The sequence below is a fragment of the Vanderwaltozyma polyspora genome, genomic scaffold, assembly GCF_000150035.1.
Source record: "Vanderwaltozyma polyspora DSM 70294 KpolScaffold505 genomic scaffold, whole genome shotgun sequence".
In the NCBI taxonomy this organism is placed as follows: domain Eukaryota; kingdom Fungi; phylum Ascomycota; class Saccharomycetes; order Saccharomycetales; family Saccharomycetaceae; genus Vanderwaltozyma; species Vanderwaltozyma polyspora.
Window position 1 is genome coordinate 52,183 of NW_001834643.1, and position 20,152 is coordinate 72,334.

The 20,152-nt window shown below is 32.0% G+C and overlaps 10 protein-coding genes across 10 annotated transcripts; 5 read left to right on the forward strand and 5 right to left on the reverse strand.

Moving 5' to 3' along the window:
* Positions 1-332: 332 nt before the first annotated feature.
* Positions 333-2,012, reverse strand: MLS1 (malate synthase MLS1; the record flags this gene model as incomplete). Its single annotated transcript, XM_001644050.1, has 1 exon — positions 333-2,012. One exon carries the CDS (start codon positions 2,010-2,012, stop codon positions 333-335), a length of 1,680 nt encoding a protein of 559 aa, XP_001644100.1.
* A 1,797-nt stretch (positions 2,013-3,809) lies between these two features.
* On the forward strand, positions 3,810-4,148 carry COX23 (Cox23p; the record flags this gene model as incomplete). The annotated part of the gene is made up of 1 exon (XM_001644051.1): positions 3,810-4,148. The coding sequence occupies one exon, from the start codon at positions 3,810-3,812 to the stop codon at positions 4,146-4,148; it is 339 nt and encodes a 112-aa protein (XP_001644101.1).
* Positions 4,149-4,573: 425 nt separating this feature from the next.
* On the forward strand, positions 4,574-4,831 carry MRP35 (mitochondrial 54S ribosomal protein bL35m; the record flags this gene model as incomplete). The annotated part of the gene is made up of 1 exon (XM_001644052.1): positions 4,574-4,831. The coding sequence occupies one exon, from the start codon at positions 4,574-4,576 to the stop codon at positions 4,829-4,831; it is 258 nt and encodes an 85-aa protein (XP_001644102.1).
* A 124-nt stretch (positions 4,832-4,955) lies between these two features.
* Positions 4,956-6,281, reverse strand: TEP1 (putative phosphatidylinositol-3,4,5-trisphosphate 3-phosphatase; the record flags this gene model as incomplete). The annotated part of the gene is made up of 1 exon (XM_001644053.1): positions 4,956-6,281. One exon carries the CDS (start codon positions 6,279-6,281, stop codon positions 4,956-4,958), a length of 1,326 nt encoding a protein of 441 aa, XP_001644103.1.
* Positions 6,282-7,008: 727 nt separating this feature from the next.
* CIA2 (iron-sulfur cluster assembly protein CIA2) lies at positions 7,009-7,674 on the forward strand (the record flags this gene model as incomplete). Its single annotated transcript, XM_001644054.1, has 1 exon — positions 7,009-7,674. The coding sequence occupies one exon, from the start codon at positions 7,009-7,011 to the stop codon at positions 7,672-7,674; it is 666 nt and encodes a 221-aa protein (XP_001644104.1).
* Positions 7,675-8,216: 542 nt separating this feature from the next.
* On the reverse strand, positions 8,217-8,579 carry TOM22 (Tom22p; the record flags this gene model as incomplete). The annotated part of the gene is made up of 1 exon (XM_001644055.1): positions 8,217-8,579. One exon carries the CDS (start codon positions 8,577-8,579, stop codon positions 8,217-8,219), a length of 363 nt encoding a protein of 120 aa, XP_001644105.1.
* Positions 8,580-11,741: 3,162 nt separating this feature from the next.
* On the forward strand, positions 11,742-12,995 carry Kpol_505p25 (uncharacterized protein; the record flags this gene model as incomplete). The annotated part of the gene is made up of 1 exon (XM_001644056.1): positions 11,742-12,995. One exon carries the CDS (start codon positions 11,742-11,744, stop codon positions 12,993-12,995), a length of 1,254 nt encoding a protein of 417 aa, XP_001644106.1.
* Positions 12,996-13,983: 988 nt separating this feature from the next.
* Kpol_505p26 (uncharacterized protein) lies at positions 13,984-14,826 on the reverse strand (the record flags this gene model as incomplete). Its single annotated transcript, XM_001644057.1, has 1 exon — positions 13,984-14,826. One exon carries the CDS (start codon positions 14,824-14,826, stop codon positions 13,984-13,986), a length of 843 nt encoding a protein of 280 aa, XP_001644107.1.
* A 2,508-nt stretch (positions 14,827-17,334) lies between these two features.
* On the forward strand, positions 17,335-17,679 carry FPR1 (peptidylprolyl isomerase FPR1; the record flags this gene model as incomplete). The annotated part of the gene is made up of 1 exon (XM_001644058.1): positions 17,335-17,679. The coding sequence occupies one exon, from the start codon at positions 17,335-17,337 to the stop codon at positions 17,677-17,679; it is 345 nt and encodes a 114-aa protein (XP_001644108.1).
* A 369-nt stretch (positions 17,680-18,048) lies between these two features.
* On the reverse strand, positions 18,049-19,971 carry EAF7 (Eaf7p; the record flags this gene model as incomplete). Its single annotated transcript, XM_001644059.1, has 1 exon — positions 18,049-19,971. The coding sequence occupies one exon, from the start codon at positions 19,969-19,971 to the stop codon at positions 18,049-18,051; it is 1,923 nt and encodes a 640-aa protein (XP_001644109.1).
* Positions 19,972-20,152: the final 181 nt, after the last annotated feature.

Here is a 20,152-nt window from a genome sequence, read left to right on the forward strand (position 1 = left end):
ATGTTATTGTAATGATTTCAGGTAATATATATTGTTAAGAAAAAGATATAAGAATATTATTTATTTAAACAGAATAGAATAAATAAAGAAAGATAAAGTAAAAGGGACATGAAATGAATGGGAGTCTATGGAATAAGAAACTCATCTTTTAATTTAAATTGAATTTGAATTTATCCCTCTAAGAATTAACATGAAGATGACATAATATATTATAATAATGTTAATGAAAAAAAAGGCACCAGCACTACCACCTCACCTACACTCTTCTAACACATGTATATATGTTGCCTGTTAAATAAGTGTAATGGATCAGATCAAAAAGCCAACTACAATTATAATTTGCTTAAATCAATTGGTGATTGTTGAGTAACAATTTCATCATATAACAAAGTAGTTAAAAATTCACTAAATGATTCCCCTGTAATTTCTGGCAAGAAATATTTTGCAGCTAATTCATATTTGTTTTGGTTACCGACAGGACTCTTTGCACTCAATGCTTGCACTTGTTCTTTCAAAATTCTTGCAGTCAAATCTGGAGTTACTGTTTCACCAGTGTCACTTAAAACAACAGAGTGTTTAACCCATTGATGCAATTGACAACGTGATACTTCTGCAGTAGCAGCATCCTCCATTAAACTATTAATTGGTACACAACCAGAACCTCTTAACCAAGCTTCCATATATTGTAAACCAATATCTAAGTTTTGTCTGATACCATGTGTTGTAACTGCAGCATTAACAATATTTGTATTTGTTAAATCCTTTGCTGTTGGCAATTGAACGTCTGGAATGTAATGAATTTGATTTGGAGTACCCATATTAACAAAAATTTCATGACAGATTGGAGCCAAAGCAGGATGAGCAACCCAAGAACCATCATGACCGTTAGTCAATTCTCTGATTTTATCATTACGAACTTTTTGCATTGCCAATTCATTTGCCTTGACATCATTTTTAATTGGAATTTGTGCTGCCATACCACCCATAGCGTGAACACCACGACGGTGACAGGTATTGATCAATCTTTTAACATAGGCATCCATGAATGGAGATGTCATGGTGACTTGATCTCTATCTGGTAAAATATGTTGTGGCAAGTTTCTCAATCTTTTAATTGTAGAGAAGATGTAATCCCAACGACCACAGTTCAAACCTGAAGAATGATTTCTTAATTGGTAGATAATTTCTTCCATTTGGAATGCAGCAGGTAAAGTTTCAATTAAAACGGTTGCTCTAATGGTACCTCTTGGGATGTTCAAGTAATCTTGAGCAACGTTAAAGATGTCGTTCCATAATTTTGCCTCTAGGTGGTGTTCCATTTTTGGTAGATAGAAGTATGGACCTTTACCAATTTCCAATAATTTATGAGCATTGTTGAAGAAGAAAACACCGAAATCGAAGATTGAAGCACTAATTGGTTCATCGTCAATGTATAAATGTTTTTCGACCATATGCCAACCTCTTGGTCTAATGATCAAAGTAGGTAAATTTCTTATGTCATCTTTTAAAGCGTATTGTTTACCATTTACTGTTTTAAAATCAATACTATTTCTGATAGCATCGAATAAATTCACTTGACCATAGATAATATTTTCCCAAGTTGGAGATAAAGAATCTTCGAAATCACACATATAAGTATTGACATATTCTGCGTTCAAAGCATTTATCAACATGTTTCTTAAAGGAGGACCTGTGATTTCTACAGATCTGTCGATCAAACCTGGAGCAATTGAAGTTGGACCTGTCCAATTTGGATCATTTCTGATGTATTCAGTTTCTTCCAAGAAGTCCATTTGGTAAACCCCAGAATCCAATTTTTTTTGTAAGATTTGTCTATTTGACAATAGTAGTTTTCTTCTTGCATTGAAGGTTCTATGTAATAGAACAATGAATTTCAAACATTCAATAGATAAGATATCATTAACTTTTGTGTTTGAATAAGGGGAGAATCTTGGTTTGTTTTCGTTGGTATCCACCATTAATTTAACGTTATCCAAACTAATTTTGACCATTTTTGATTTTTTAATAAATTTGATTCAATGTAGTTTAATTCAGTTCAATTGAATTTGGTTTAAAGTTCAAAGGGGGGGGGGGGGGGTAAAAGATTGTGTAAAATAAAATAAAATAAAAAACTAGAACTATAAAGCTGTGAATTACAGATATAGAATATAGTTTTAACTCTGATAGATATATTATACCAATCTTGGTAGACTGTATAGACTAATCAAAAGCAAAAAAGAAATATAAAATAAAGGGTAGGACAAAATGCAAAACGAAAAAAAATTATAGTAAAATAGGTATAGTCTAAATTGAAATGCACAAATAGAATCGACAATTGATGAAAATATTTGTTTAATGGATAGCAGGAAATAGAGTGTCCTTATATATCTCAGTTCTTGTAAAGAAGATCATGAAAGTAATAATAGGGATGTGATTTGGATTTGGATTTGGATTTGGATTTGGGTGCTAGGTTGTGGAATAGAATGGAATAGAATATAATAGATTGCGATAGATTGCGATGGACGGAGCATAAAGATAGATGGGATAGGATAGATAGATCGTGGACGTGGAGTATTAACTCCGTCAGCGTCGTGGGGGGGGGGGGGGTCCTTTCACTCCAGTTCGTATATTAGGAGATGGCAGTCGCAGTTGCAGTCGCAATCACAGTCACGGACACAGTCACGACGCTGATAGTCAGACATTCTTTCTTTTGTCCATTGAACCATCCGGGGGGAGGGAGGCGGGAGAGCCCATAACACGCAGGCCCGATTTTCGGTGTTTCTCAAAATGTTTCTGTTATGTGCGAGAGCGATAGCGATACTTGTATGAGCGGATGTCAGGTCGAACGAGGGCAAGATGGTAGATAGGGAGAAGACCCTAGGAGTGCCTCCCGAGAGAAAGGGAAGCAAACGGAAATGACTGACGCTCTGGCTCGATTTCCCCGGGGGAAAGAGGAAGAAACACACGGACGCGGTATTTTTTTGCTGCTGTTCTTGTTCTTGAGTCACCCATTTCACCCCTTTTAGCCGCCATTGATAGAGGGACTGTTACTATAAAGAAAACACACACGCACTTGCAACATGAAGAAGTAGAGAGAGAACAGCCACAGAAAAAAAAGGGGACAGACTGCTATCCTCTGTCCCCTTTTTTTCTGCCAAGGATGCATCATGCCACCTGCCTGCCTAAACCTTCTGTGTTTCTTTTATCTTGCTTACTGTAAGGTCGCAAACAGACATATATACGATTCTTTGCTATCTCTTCTTCTTCCCGGGTGGTGCTGATGGGTGGGAAAGAGAAGAAAAGGAGAGATCTACTAGCGATGATTAATACTTCTTGTGGTATTTTTTTGTTTTTTAGTTATTTTGTTTCCTCCCGGAGTAATGGAGCAATTAGCTATTCGCGATACTGCATTTGGCCGAGATAGTCAGATGGAAAAATACTAAAAAAGAAAGAGAGAGAGAAAGAAAAGTCATGTGATTATCACATGGTACACATTTCTCAACTGTTACCCTCTCGTATTTCTCCAGTTCACAGTCTGGTTTAGATACTATTGACATGAATATATCATGCATTTCAATGCAAAGAAAAGACAGAGACACACTGAGAGAAGAGAGAAGAGAGAAGAGAGAAGAGAGAAGAGAGACAGATCAATACATTTTTTGAAACTACTAATACACTTATGGATATCTATCTATCTATACTTGTATAAATCGATTCACACAACAACGGTTTCGCCCTCTGTTGTTCATACTATATCCATATTGCATTTGCATACTCAACAAATTTTATTTTGTTAGAACCCCACACTAATGTCTAAAGAATCTAAAGATAAACTAGATAGTCCTTCTGCTTTAGATTCAACTTTAGAGACAGATAAATCAAAAGTAGATTTCGCTAATAAAGATGATAAAAAAGATTTGAAATTCTATCCTGATAATCCAGAAAGTACCTTAGCGAAATACAGATTCATAACAAAGGAGACATCTCAGTACTATGATCCCTGTCAAGAATCCGCTCAGATGAGTTTCAATTGCCTGGATCGAAATAACTATGATAAAAGTAAATGTAGAGCTTATTTCGATGCCTATAGGGAATGTAAGAAACAATGGCTGAGAGCAAGAAGACAAGATAGATCCCAATGGGAATGATATGATAGGAAGGTATAGCCACGCATTATCTCTACCCTCTATTGTTTGTCTTTTTGGTTTCTCTTATAATTTCGATTTTGTTTAATATATGTAAATAATTAAATGTATTCTTAAATAAATATATATATACCCTGTCTATAATTGTTATCCCACACTTCATGCTATCTATTTAGTTACTTTCAATATTTTATCGATTACCCTGATACTCACGTGATTTAACATTATCTATGCATGTTTTTTTCCCCTTCAGATTTCATTTCTTCTCACACTATCTTATTCTTGGTTGGTACAATTTTTCGAAGCTCTATATAACAAGAGACACTTATAATGCCTATATACTTACTAAATAAATATCTATTCTTCATTGATGGATCTACCCATCTACAACCACTAGAACATCAGACACATCAGTACCTTCATACATAATGTTCGGGATCAATACAGGCCTTTTCAATTCTAAAATCTCCATCCTACAAATTACAAGATCATTAATGAAGACTCATAAAGGTACTGCTAAAAGATGGAAATTCATTAAAAGTTTAGATACATTTAAGAGAGGTAAATCAGGTAGACAACATGGTAATGTAGGCTGGTCTCAGCGTTCATTGAAACATTTATCAGGAAGAACTTACGCTCACACTACTCATGTTTCTCGTTTAAGAAAATTATTACCATACAACTAGGTTTTTTAAAAAAATCATATACACATTGCTTGTAAATAATTACAAATTATTAGTTTAGTTTACTTCTTCTGTATTCATATATAATCCAATCATCCGATTTCATTCACCCTTTCCAATATCATATTCATTTAATTTTCCATTTAATATTCATAGAATCAAATAATTTTAACCCTTTGTGCCTTGTGCCTTTAGTTCCATCGAATTTATCCCAATGCACCTGCATTTCATACTCTTGTCCAAGAGACTGTTGGTATTTCAACTGTTCCATTGAGAATGTACTTGAAATGTCATTTTTAACTCCTCTGATAGATTCCCAGTATATGTTAAACCAAAAATTGGCAAATGTCATCCCGTTTGTAAGATTATTAGTTAGATCTGATGTTTTCTGACAATAATATTTTCCTCCTTCAACTTCCTGAATCTTAATCCCTATCTTTATCTTGATATCGGTAATGTCATTACTGAGGATAACAGGACATACTATAGTAATTTTTTCTTTATTATTTTCTATAACCTGTTTTTCTGATGACATCGAAGCAAGTGTCTTTAGTGAACTCAATCCAGATTTATAAGTTTGAACTTTTACCTTTGCAACACACGAATGGCTTTGCATTTGAATAAATGAAATTGGATTTACTAATTCAATTGTCTGTAAATGAAACCTTATATTTCCAATATTATTCTTCAGTTGTCGTAGTATTCTCTTTTGAGTGTCCAAATCATATTTTAGAAATATTTCATGATATCTTAGATATCGTAATTGTGACCATATAGTGACCCCTTTGCTAATCCCAAGTTTAAATCTACCCTTCATAAATATATCTTTGCTTTGATCCAATGAATTTTCTAAATATTTCATTAAATATGCTATTACAATTGTACCAGACCTTCCTTTTCCCATTTTGCAATGAATGACAGCGACGTTCGATTTATGTCTACTAAGATGAAAATGGATATCTTCTATAATTTCTTGCATTACAATAAAGGGTGGTGGACAATGATCTAACCAACCTCTACGCAGCAAAATATCTTTCAGTTTTAAATTATTTATAACAGGCACGTTAGTTTGAAGTTGTTTATTATTGTCATTTCTCAAAGAATTATTGACACAGGTTTCTTCAGAAAATATATCATAATAATCATATGAATTAGTGTATTTTAATAAATCTGCATCAGTATAATCCATGTCATCCATTTCAACTTTTAAATTATAAATCTTCCATCTATTTTCACCATGATTTGTATTTAAATAATTTATTAAATCTCCTAAACTATTACGATAAATTAATTTTGGGTATTTAGTTACTGGATAAGAACAAACCATTATATTAGATGTAATTTGGGAAATATCTAAATTGTATCCATATAGGTCTTTGGATACATTTAAGGGCAACGATCTAACTTTTTTAATTATATTGCCAAGGTTGAATTTTGAATAATTGTCAGTCATGATGTAAATATTAGCGAATGATATTATTACTTCTCGTTGCTTCAATTATGGATACTTAAGCCTTCTAAAATTCGAAATAAATATCAATATTAAGAGGAACTGCCCCATTTATATCGATATTAGAGCTCTTTTTGAAAAGATTTTGTGGATAGAAATTGTGTCATCCTATAAAAGTGGTGTTTCCAGCATCATTATAATCAAACTTAACAAACACTACCATTTGCAAACATTCACTTTAAAGGTAGCCGGATACCTTTGTAATATCCAATACTTTAATCTTTATCTCTGCCATGAAATTCCATATGTATATATTTGAATGCTTCAAAATGATCTTTGAAATTAATTAGGCTGTCGACCTCAGAGATAGTCCAAATAATTCAACTATTTTTCTTCTGAGTTCAATTCAATTTCATTAATTGTATAAGCCTTCATTTACTTATCTTAGATACTTGTGACCTTTTGAGCCCCTGTACAACTATAAATACTCGCTTAGTTTATGATAGTTCTTATATATTCAAGTGTGCTTTATCGTCATTTCGGAGCTTTCTTTAAGCTATCTGAATATTATTAGTAAGATTGAAAAATATAAAAAAGTGCATTAATTAATCAGATGAGGTTGTTCTGACAGATTATATTTAATTACTGTTGATAAATAGGTTTTTGGATACAATTAGTCCATCTTGATTTTGCTATTTGTTTGTTGTCAAAGAGATTAAAAATTTCCAAGATGTCTGAATATATTAATGAGAATCCAGAGGTGTTAGATGATACACAATTGCCTACAAGAAAGGATGAGGATAATGAATTACTTTTCAATACTACCGGTTCTAATTCATATTTAGATAGAAAGAAGATGCTACTGAGAATGGATAATTCTTCACAATCCCAAGTTCTACAAAATATTGATCTATTAGATAAATTATTTGCCTTACATCATCATGATACACCTGATTTGACCGAAGATGATGAATCAATTGAATCATTTGATGATGAAGATTTTGATCAGATTGATGCACAGGAGATATATGATTTAATAGCACATATATCTGATCCAGAGCATCCTTTAACTTTAGGCCAGCTTGCTATTGTTAACATTGACGATATTGAAGTTATTGATAACGGGAATAGGGATGAAATTTCTGAAGTTATTGTTAGGATAACACCTACAATCACCCATTGTTCATTAGCTACATTAATAGGACTTGGTATCAGAGTACGATTGGAGAGAGCTTTACCACCAAGGTTTAGGATTAATATTATATTAAAAAAAGGCACACATCAAAGTGAAAACCAAGTTAATAAACAGTTAAATGATAAAGAAAGAGTAGCAGCCGCTTGTGAAAATGACCAATTATTAGGTGTTGTCTCTACAATGTTAGGTACATGTAAATGAAACATATATATATTATAACTTTTATATAAATATTATGACTTTTATATAAATATTAAAATCAATAATATTAAAAGGTTCAATATGATTATATTGAATATAATTATACATCAATCATTTTTCTCAAAGATAGGTACATAAATGTGTATATATATACAAGCGAAATTTCATTAGAAACCCATATTAGATTATCATTATATCCAAGGAGATGGAAGGGAAAAGGGAGTGCTATTTCAATCATTTTTTTTCAAAGTATTATTGTTCTTGTGATGAAGAAATTCTCTAGTCCATTCAACGTATTGTCAAGGTGTGTGGAAAGTATATTAAATGAATTTTTGGTTCTTCCATATTATTATAATTATTCTTGTTTTTTTTCTTTTTTTTTTTTAGCTTTAGTTTTTATAATAATTTATCGATTATACCATTGATAATTTCAAAAATCTTCAACTGTGGCTCTGAATTAAATCGAAGCGGAAGCAGGAGAATCACCCTTAGCTAGAATATCATTAGCATCTGTTGTAAATCGAAACTTTTTTCCATTTCAATTAATGGTGTTCTGCCAAAATTGACAAAGAAAGAGGACCCCCTAATAATAGAGCACTTGTAGTGATGGCCCAGGTGAAACTACCAGATTTATTAACAATTGATTTAAATAATCTATTTGTACCGTTAACAAAATTTGAAAAATTTTGTCTTTGTTTTGGAGGGATGATATCTTTTAAAGCAGAGATTCTTTCCCAAAAAGTTTCATTTTCGTTAAAATCGTCATCGAATTCACTATCATATTCATCATCAGATAGATCTTCAGAGTCTTGTTTTGATTTAGGAACTACAGTTTCTACAATTGGAACTTGTTGTTGTTGGGAAGTTTGGACTTCTTCTTCTTTAATTTCAGTTAATTCAACCATTTCTAATCTATTACTATTTATATATGTGCTATTGTTAAACCCTTAAACTCAAAGATGAAATGTATATTTTATTCTTCGATTATAGTATAACCTTTAATTAATTTATTCTTCCTTTTATCTTGAATAAAAGATAATTTTTTTATATCAATTCACTTATCTCAAAAGAAACCAAGTTGAAATACTTGTAACCAAGAATATCATATAAATCAAGAATATTATATAAATCAAGAAATCCTTCAGTAATGCCACTTAATAATACAGGTTAATACAATTGTACTAGATTAAATCAATTTTTAACTGGTGAGCTGTTGTACTTTATCAAACCATTTCGAAAGTTTCTTAGTCTTTCTTGTTCATAGCTCTAAAATTGATCGAAATGGTGATAATTTTTTTTGGTGAAAAACTTGGCAGGGTAATCTCTCAAAGAAGGATAGTAAAAATAGGCATCGTTGTTTACGAATCAATCATATTCCGTTTCTAATGATCATTGCATCATGTGACTTTGTGGGGAGGGTAATCAAATCACGTGCCTGCCTTTTCGATTTCCATTTCCATTTCCTTTTCAACATCCACTTGGACACTTGAACATATATCGGCGTTACCCGAATTAATTAACGCCCTAGCTTTACATTCACTAGCTACTAATAGCATATATATATGGTAAACTGGATACTTTATATAGAAACATATATATCAACAGAAGAACTAAGCAGCATACTCAAACAGCTTTTCAATTAGTAGATTATAAATACAAGATACAATTTCAATAGAGAGTGTACTCTCTAAGCGTTCTCTATAGCAGCTCAGCTGGTCGGAGTTTGAAATAGTTCATTCAATTCAGCTGGTATCTACTGTTTTATTTAAGTGTAATGTCAATTGTAGTAGTGTTCTTTATTTCTTGTTGTTGTAAAAATCACCTTCCCTGCTGCCTATTTTACAAAACAGTTCCACTGTCTGGTTTTACCCTAATACAACTAGTTGCTTCTCTATATACTAATCTTTCATTTCAGTATTCATCTATCTATCTCTCAGTGTTAATGAGACGTGGACGTGGATGTTGTTACATGGAAAATTAATATTAGTTGTGCATGTAAAGAAATACATCATCGATTCTATTTGTCTCTGTGTGGTGGGAAGAGTGGGTCAATAGCAGTTGCTCTATAGAAGTTTTCGTTGCGTGGGAAAAAATATTGATTATGGTATGTACGGATGTTATATATATATATATTCATATATTTGTCTTTCCTATTGACTGTTAGAGATCATCAAATGCCTATATTATGCAATGAATGCTCTATAGTGCAACATATTCATTCCATCACGATCTAAACCCTATTAACATCTATTAACACTTTCTAATGTTATACTATACCAATTGTCACGTAGCTTGTTTGTTATATTTGGAGAAGCAATAAAATAATGCACTATACTGTACTGTACTCTACAATTGGTTATATTTCTAACCCGATGTTTGCTGGATTTTTTAAATTCCAATTGCCTTGTCTTGCCATCTTGACAACAACAATGACAAATGGCGATAACAAATTGCAATGACAACAATATTTCAAGAATGGTTAAGAACAATAATTTTCTTGCTATTGCAGAAATCATTAGAGGCGCAACGTCATCATACATACGCCTACATAAATTATTGTTTACCTGCTTTGTAATTAATAATTAAATGTACCAAGATTTTTTAGGGCAAACAATTGCAAATTAGAACTACAATTGTATTGTGCTTTATTTGAAACATTTATTCTTGCATCTATCTGTGAATAACTTGCGTTCGCATGGAAACAATAAGAAGCTAAGAGAAAGAATTCATTTTAAAAGTAAAACATACAAAGCAACAGCAACGACAACAGTGGTTATGCTACTGTACAATTACAAACCAAAATAATTGTCGATGGCTATCCTGTTCATCCATTTCGTGTCTTTGTTTGCAAGATATGGAATTATATTCAGAATAATAATATCAATTAATCTGTAACAGTTTCCTGTTGTATTTCAAGAAAGGCATTATATTCATTGTTGTACATTCAGGTGTCAATAGAGAGAGAGAGCGCGAAAGAAATGGGTGGGTTTAGTATGACACTTAAATACATTCTGCTTTGCCCATTAGCATCGCAGTATATTTGAAAATACTATTATTTGTTAATCTAATTAAATCCAATACAATCAAATGTAAGTAAGTAGTTCAGTGTTCCTCAAAAATCATATACATTACATCAGTTCATTGTTTGACTTGAGTATATATCTATTTCAAATTCTAAGCACCAATCAAAGGTTACTATGACCTTGTTTGCTCCAGCAATTATTGAACAACTCAATTAATTGGATTAACCAAATTAAAATAAGTACATGGCACTGCATTGCATTACATTATCTACAGGCTCCAGCAATTCAAGAACAATTGTTTTTGTTTTTGTTATTGTTATTGATATTTTTAGTCTGTTTTTTTTTTCTTGTTATTTTTTCATTGCCATCATTCATCATGTTTGTTATTCAATTGAAAATACTTAAACAACACCAATTTCCCCTATTTCCTCATAAACCAAATTCATTTCTAATCAATCTTATACCATTTCGTAAATTTAATACTTTCTTCAAATCCATTACAATTTAATTTTCATTTTATTCAAATTTACTTTCGAAACAATTTTTCATTCTCTCATTTCGTTTTCACTTAAATTTCAAATTTCGAATTTGTCATCATCGCTTATTAATTAAATATATATTTTTTTTGGTTTCCTCCGTAATATTCTTAGACATTAGATTCAATTTATAATACTTATTTTAGTATAATCAAATTATATACTGGAAAAAGATATCTATCCTACTAAAAGAGTATCAAGTTCCACTGAAGTTTCTGTATCTATAATAATAGTATTATCACTATATACAATTCTTCACTTTATCCCCATCCAATAAAGAAAATACCTTATTAATAGTGTTAAACTTTTAATACTGAGATATTTTTTACGAAAAGTATTACCTAATCGATCAATACATTCTTCTTAAGGGAACTACTCCCCATATTTTTATTTTTGCAATATTCAGAATTAATAATTAATAATTAATAATACCGTGTGTGAGATTTTGTATTTCATCCTTTATTTCTCGTCAATTGAATCATATATAAACTATCAATAAATTTTAATAATGTCATTTATCAAGAAATTAGCTTTCTGGAAAAACAATTCCAAGAAGGAAACTAAAACTACTAAGGCTGTAGACTCAAAGAAGACTCAAGAAACTGAACAAAACTCCAAAACACAAGAAAAAATGGTTGCTCAAACTGAATTACCAAAAACCATGAAGGCTGTCGTCATCGAAGGTGACAATGCTGTCGTTAAATCTGATGTTCCATTACCTGAATTAGAAGATGGTTTTGCTTTAGTTAAGACTATCGCTGTCGCTGCTAACCCAACTGATTGGAAACACATTTCTTACAAAATAGGTCCACAAGGTTCTATTGTTGGTTGTGATGTTGCTGGTAGAATTGTTAAGTTAGGTCCAAATGTTACTGATTATGCTGTAGGTGATTTGATTTATGGTTTCGTCCATGGTTCCTCTGTCAGATTCCCAACCAATGGTGCCTTTGCTGAATACGTTGCTGTCGATACTCTAACTGCTTACACTCCATCTAAGGATATTAAGTTATCTGATTCTGATTTACCAGAAGGTCCAGTTACTTCTATGGAAGGTGCTGTCACTTTACCTGTCTCTTTGACTACTGCCGGTGTTGTTTTAACTTTACATTTTGGTAACAAAATGGAATGGGAACCAGCTACTCCTCAACATGATTTCCCATTGTTGATCTGGGGTGGTGCCACTGCTATTGGTCAACCATTGATTCAATTGGCTAAGAAGTTGAATGGTTACACTAAAATTATTGCTGTTGCCTCTAAGAAGCATGAAGCTACCTTGAAATCCTACGGTGCTGATGAAGTTTTCGACTACCATGATGAAGATGTTATTGACCAAATCAAAGCTAAATACAACAACATCCAACACTTGATTGACGGTGTTTCTAACCCACAAACTTTGAACCAAATTTATCAATGTGCTGCTGATAAAGAAGAAGCCACTGTCATGCAATTAGTTACTATGGATATTGAAACTGTTGAAGAATCTTTGAGAAGAGATAATGTTAAGGTCACTGGTACCATGTTGTACTTGGCTGCTGGTAAAGAAGTTCCATTTGGTACTATTACCATGCCAGCTAACCCAGGTTACAGAAAGGCTGCTGTCGACTTTGTTAACTTCATTAACCCAAAGATTAATGATGGTGAAATTCGTCACATTCCTGTTAAAGTCTTCAAGAATGGTTTGGAAGACATCCCAACTATGTTGGAAGATATCAAGGAAGGTAAGAACTCTGGTGAAAAATATGTTGCTACCTTTTCTAACTAGAAACCTAAAATATAAGTCATTTTAAAACTTTGTATTTTTGTTTTGAAAACATTCTCATTTATTTCCCTTTTTTATCATTTTTATGATAGCTAAAAGTGGTATTTATCTATTTATTAAACAATTTTCTAATTTTAATCTCATACATTTATTAATAACAACAGTCAAAATTTGGATGTATCTACCAGAAATTTGAATAGTTTAATTTTAATACGATTATATATACATTTTATTTTTTTTGTCCACTGTTTAATTGACAAATTGCGTCAATTCGATACAGTATTTTTCTTAGCTGACTTCAAAAATTGCAATGCCTATAAGACTCACATTATTGCCAAATAACGGTGGAACTGATGTAGTTGGGGTCAATTAATTGCAATTAATCTCAACTGTTTTTCCTACACTTCCTTATCCCTTCTTTGATACTGTAAGTGGTAAAGACATCTTGTTAGTAATATCATTTCAAATATTTGTAATAACCACCACTACATAGACTGCTCTATACTACTATTAATTTTCTGCACGGTAAAAGTTCAATTTATTGCGGTTACTACAAAATTGCCCATACAAAAATAATTAGATCAAGAAGACCTAATAAAGATTATCAACTGTTTAAGATATTTTCCATGGAAACTATTGAAACCACTGACGATATATCATCTCCTTATTTGATTGATATGCTTATTTTATTAATATTGATATTGTTGCATGTCTAAATTGAAACTTAAAGATATTAAGGATGAAGGGCAGGAGAGGATCTTGTTTCAATCTTGTATTATGAGACTTGGTAACTGATGAAGAAACTTAATTGAGAATATCATAAATGAGTTAAAAAACGTCTAGATTCAAATAATTTGAAAAAAAAACAAACATTCTATTAAAAATTGAAAGATTGCAAAAAAAAAGTTTATATATTTTAAGAATAAATAACTGATCTTTACATTAAAACGTCACATAAAATTATATAAGTTTCTCTAGTCCATCATTGTAACTAAATTAGCAATAAAGCTACAGCAACACAGCCCATCAAAGAGCCACAAGAAACATCGTTTCTTAGGGCAAAACCTTCAAAGTTAGAGGAAATAGTTGATGGACGAGTACCATTTGTATGGTTACGAGAAATAGAACTTTGGATAGCAGAAGGAACACTGGTGGCAGTTTCAAAACCTGTACTGTTGACATAAGAGTGGAATGAAGAAGTAGTAATAGGAACTGTAGAAGTGGTATTCTGAATCTCAGAAGAAGTTATATTTGAAACCGGTTCTTCCCTCTTAACATTTGCAGATACAGGAGTATTTGGGAAATTAGATAAAGTAGTACCATCTTGCGTAACAGCACTTAATACAACTGGCATCAAACCTGTAGTGGTAGTGAAAGTACTACCTGGAAGGTTGATGTTCAAGTTAGGACCATTTAGATTGATAGTCCAGTTGTTCAAACCCTTGAAGTTAAGTAGACCACCAGAAATGGAGTAACCTTTACCGTAAAAGTTATCGGCAGTTTCATTAGCGGTATTCAGAAGTTGACCTAAGCTGGATAATCTGAATTCTTGGGATAGTAAGGATTCGATGTCATTAATGTTGAAGATAGAAGAAGTGTCACCGCCAAATGTTATTGGTAGGTTACCGGAATTGATTTCGTACTCAACAAAGTTTACTATATCATTATTTTCAAAGTAATCTAAGATGTCAGATAATGTACCGTTTGCAAACTTTATGAAGAAAGGCTCAGAATATTCAATTTCTGAAATGATGTCAGTTGAATTTGGAAATAATTTGGTAGAGGTACCCAAAGTAGCAGCAGCTAAAACGAATGTAGCAGTTGATAATTTCATTTTGATATAAATGTATATTATAAAAATGTAAGCGAAGACTTAGTGTGGTCCTTTTAGGGTTCAAACTTGTAGTATAAGAATTATTTAAATAATAATTTAGATGAGAAATAGAAAAATTTTAATATCCATTAAGATCAGTTAAAACTGGTATTTATATGAAAGTTTTAAATTAATTTGAAATAAATTGTTTACAGATCACCAACATAAAAGAAATATCAATCTGAATAGATCGAAATACATTATCCAGGTTATCGTTTGTCCATTTCTCGTTTCTTTTGAACTGTGACAAATCAATCAACAGTATAACGAGGAATAAATAATGTATGACAAGAAAGAAAAGAATAGATTCAGTTTGATCCTATATCCTTCGATATGGGTGCTAATAACAGAAAAGAAATAATTAAAAAATGGGATCCATACTAGTAACTTCAAGAGAATGTCACACTAGGTTAAATTCAAAAGTTATTGAAAAAGTAACAATTTAAGTTTTAAAAAAGAAAAATGATTAACAGACTATATACAATGATCAATTTTGATACGTTTCCTGTTAGCAAATATGTTTAAACATAGTTACGGTCTTAATAATTATTTCCACCACTATTCTGAAGGTTTCTCCTAACCACAGCCTGTTCAGGAAGAAGATATGTGAAATAATGTAAAATAGGCTATATTGAGAAGTAATTATTGTGGGTGATCGAATTAGTAGTGAACAAGAAACGATGGTAACAGTGGTAGGAATTGATTTTTGTAATAGAACGTATACCCTTCATTTTTCTTGAAAAGTAACTTAAAATAGAATATAAATTACTCATACATTTCTTATTCTATATGATGACTGAATCAAAAATTAGCCTTAACTAAAATTTTACAAGCTTTGGTAATTATTTCTTTTAGTGACTGGAAATTCATTGTAAATGTCAGTTGATGGAGGACAGAGTTCTTAGTTCTGACAAAAGTAATAAAATCTTTAACTTCATATCATAAACTGTACCAGAGTTAAAAATAAGAAATAGTTTTTATCTTTAAGTAAAAAAAATGGGAGAGATGAGCATTCCAATAAACTTCTACCACTTATCTCTAACATAAACTGTATTGCTGTCACTTCTTGTATATCTTTTTAACTGACCATATTGCCCTTCCTATATTAATTTCAATCACGCAAAAAGAAACAATAGTTGAAGTCTATACTTTTATACGTTTTTCGTATGCATTGATTATATTGAAAATGTCTACAAATCCAGGTAACAGTCGTTTTGAAATGACTAGAACTAATTCGAAACTTGTGAACTACAACCCAAAAAAGGCAGTGGAGACAAATTAAAGTAAGATGGTTAAACTATATTCAACAATTACATTAATTAAATAATTTGAAATACGTTAAATAAAAGAAGATGCTTAGAAAAATTGATCATTGTAATACAAATATTACTAAAAAATATATATATCTATATATATGCACGGAGATTACTTCCCACCTCATTCTTTCGCTCTTGCATCTAACGAAATTTCGTAATAGTAATTGGAAATAAGGCTGATAATGATGATAGCGCCCTTATAATAGTTCATTATGTAAAAACCATCAGATTGACACCAGCTGATAGAGATTGAAACACTACCTGATAAGTTGCAATACAGTATAACCGTAATTCAATAATATGACTAGGATTACGTTTACCAAAGGGCTGAGACAGAATAAGAAAGATATAGAATAAATTACTATCAATGTTTTTCTAAAAGAAATCAAGATATTGGCTGAAGTGGCTAATAACGTAGATTAATATTTATCACACTTCACTCTATGACAAGTGCATTATCACTGTTAGCCTCTTTAAAACAGAACCTCAACATATATATCTACAGATTTATGAGACACCTCGACATGTAATACGTATAAATCTACGGATACAGATACTGAAATAATAGAAACATATACCTATATATATATATATATATATCTATATATTTAGCCCTTTTCCTTATGGCCACACATACAGTACCTGACCTCAAATCAAAAGACAAATTAATAAACGTTTTTTAAAGACCAGTTAACATGCAAACTCTAATTCATTTAAAATGGTACCTCTTCTATCATAACTTCTACTCAACATACAGGCATCAACTGGTCAATGGCTTACTTTTGGTCGTGCAGTAATTAACTATTTCATCATCATCACTAACTTCACCATCTTGAAGTTTTTCCGAGACTAAGAGAAGCTCTAAGAAACTTTAAAGGAATATGCACTTTTCTAACTAAGTTTTGCAATTTTTCAATAATTCGAAATTATATATATCTTATTCTCGTAAAAGTTATATTAATCTCAGTTCAATTCAACTTAAAGTTTTGGTTTTAAGTTCAATTTGAGTTGCTTTCCTTGATTTAATTTAAATTTGGTTTCATTTTTTGGTTTTTAAATTTTAAATTTTGAATTTTGAGTTTCCAATTTAAGGATCAAGAAGTATAGCAATATATCTATACTACTCACTATATATATATAATTATTTAATACAATGTCTGAAGTCATTGAAGGTAACGTTAAAATTGACAGATTGTCTCCAGGTGATGGTGCTACTTTCCCAAAAGCTGGTGATTTAGTCACCATTCATTACACTGGTACTTTAGAAAACGGTCAAAAATTTGATTCTTCCGTTGACAGAGGTTCCCCATTCCAATGTAACATTGGTGTTGGTCAAGTCATTAAAGGTTGGGATGCTGCTATTCCAAAATTGTCTGTAGGTGAAAAGGCTAGATTGACTATTCCAGGTGCTTACGCTTATGGTCCTCGTGGTTTCCCAGGTTTGATTCCACCTGATGCTACTTTGATCTTCGATGTCGAATTATTGAAGGTCAACTAGATACATAACTTTGTTATTTATCTGTTATTGAATATATTTTAAATATATGTTTATATCTTTCTAATTAGTTTTTAACTTAATCTGATATGCTAAATGCTAGAATTTCAGTACGAATAGATGGTAATATACCCAATTGACCATTTTATATGTTTCTTCTTCTATTTTACTTGATGTTTTTTTGATCTATTTTAGACCCCTTCATTCTTTCCCTTAGGTTGTCAAACAGTACTTTACCTTTGGTCAATCTATATAGTATCCATACCTATATTTTAATCTACTCATGACATTGATCTATTCATTATATAGATCTATATATTATATATCATTACAATTAATTACAATAGTTGTGGACTACCTTTGTCCAAACATTTAATGATTATTCCTGTTCCTTAATCGTTCTGAAACTCTGGAGCTAGTTCTCTTGGCAATTGGAGTATCGTTTTTCTTCCTCTTCTTTTTTGAGAACTTTTCTTGCATAGTTGCACTATTTGACAACTGTCTTGTTCTTTTAGCCATAGGTTCATTAGCCAATTTATCCTCCGCTGACTCCTTTGATTCATCATCCTCTATCACTTCTTCTTGTGCTTCTATCTCATCTGGCGCTTCACCTGTTGTTTTCTTTTCTTCTATGATTTCTTCTTTAATGACACCTGAATCATCACCCTTTGTTACGCTTACCTTAATATTTCTACCAGATCTTGTGGATCTTCTAGTTTCAATAGACTTGCTGACTTCTTCTCCTTCTTCTCCTTCTTCTCCTTCTTCTCCTTCTTCTTCTTCTTCTTCTTCTTCTTCTTCTTCTGCTTGTTCCATCACCATGCTATCATTTTCTTCCTCTATTTTGGGTTCTTGTTCTATTTTTGTTTGTTCTGCTTCTACCTTTTCGTTCTTTTCAAATTCCTCTTTAATAGGTGATTTTGTTATCTCTTCTACATTTACTTCAGATTCTTCTTTTTCCTTGTTAATTATATCTTCAGGTAGCTCAGATTGTCCTGATTGATCAGATTGTTCAGACAATTCGGTATTTACTTTAGATGTTGAAGCTTGATCGGTAGTTTCTTCCTCAGGTGTTATTGGTTCAGAATTTTCCGGTTCTGTCTTGTATTCTAATTCTTCAAGTACTGGTTCTTCAGTTACTGGTTCTTTAGACAACGGTTCTTCAGTTACTGATTCGTTAGACACCGGTTCTTCAGTTACTGCCCCTTCAGATACCGGTTCCTCAGATACTGCCTCTTCAGATACTGGTTCTTCAGTTGCGGGCTCTTCGGTTTCTGGCTCTTCAGTTATTGGCTCTTCGGTTTCTGGCTCTTCGGATACTGATTCTTCAGTTGCTGGCTCTTCAGTTTCTGGCTCTTCAGTTTCTGGCTCTTCAGTTTCTGGCTCTTCAGGTACTGGCTCTTCAGGTACTGCTTTTTTAGAAACAGAATCTTTGACATTAGATTGTTCAGATGTAAATTCGTCCAATAATGGCACTTCGAAAACTGATTTTTCAGTGGTTTCCTCTTCAGAAGCTATTTCTTCAGACACTATTTTGTCGGAAACTGTTTCTTGAGATACTGCCTCTACAGAAGTTAGTTTTTCAGATTCTAACTGACTAGGTATTAATTCCAGGGATTTTGGTGCCTCTGGTGTTTTCTCTTCTGTAGTAACCTTTTTGGAACTTTTTTCAATCTCCTTAACTGTATCATTTCCATCTTCTTGAACGTCTCTTGTCTTCTTTACTATTGAATCGTTTAGCTTCATGTGTTCTTTGCCCCTAGAATCTATGTTTGCTATTTTCTTGGTATCCTTCACAGTTTGCTCCACTTTCTCGTAACTGGACTTTGATATATTTGCTTTTACTTGCATTGCTCTTGTACTTTTAAGATGCTCTTCATCCTCACCAGATTCGTCTACACCATTTCTAGCGTTAGCCAACATTAGTTCACCATATTCATCCCATGGTAAACCAAAATCACGTTGTTGTGTGAACCTTTGATTGTATTCTGAATAATTTTTATCAACATCTTTATTCTTTTCATCAGTTTCAGATTTAGAATTCTTGTATTCTAACTCATCTAGCTTGTCTAAGTCATAGTACATCTTCAATTTACTCTTTATATCTTCAGAAGTAAACTTTTTGCTATGCTTGAATTGTTCTTTCTGTAACGTTATTACAGGATACTTATCAGGATTGTTCATTCTTTCCAAAATACATATCATATTGAAATGTTTATCAATTCCAGCAGGCTTAAATTCAGATACCCATCTGAATAGCCTGATCTGATCAACTATGCTCCAATCAACAGCCATTGTTCACAATATATTATCTGATATATTAATCTGATTAGTTCACTTTTAATCCAAGTTATATATCGTTTCTTCCAGTGTAAAGACAAGATTCGGGCCTATGGCAAAAGTAATATAAGTTGAAAGCCAATAATATTTAACTTGAGAACAACTGAGACAGGACCTTGCCGTTAATCTACCTCCT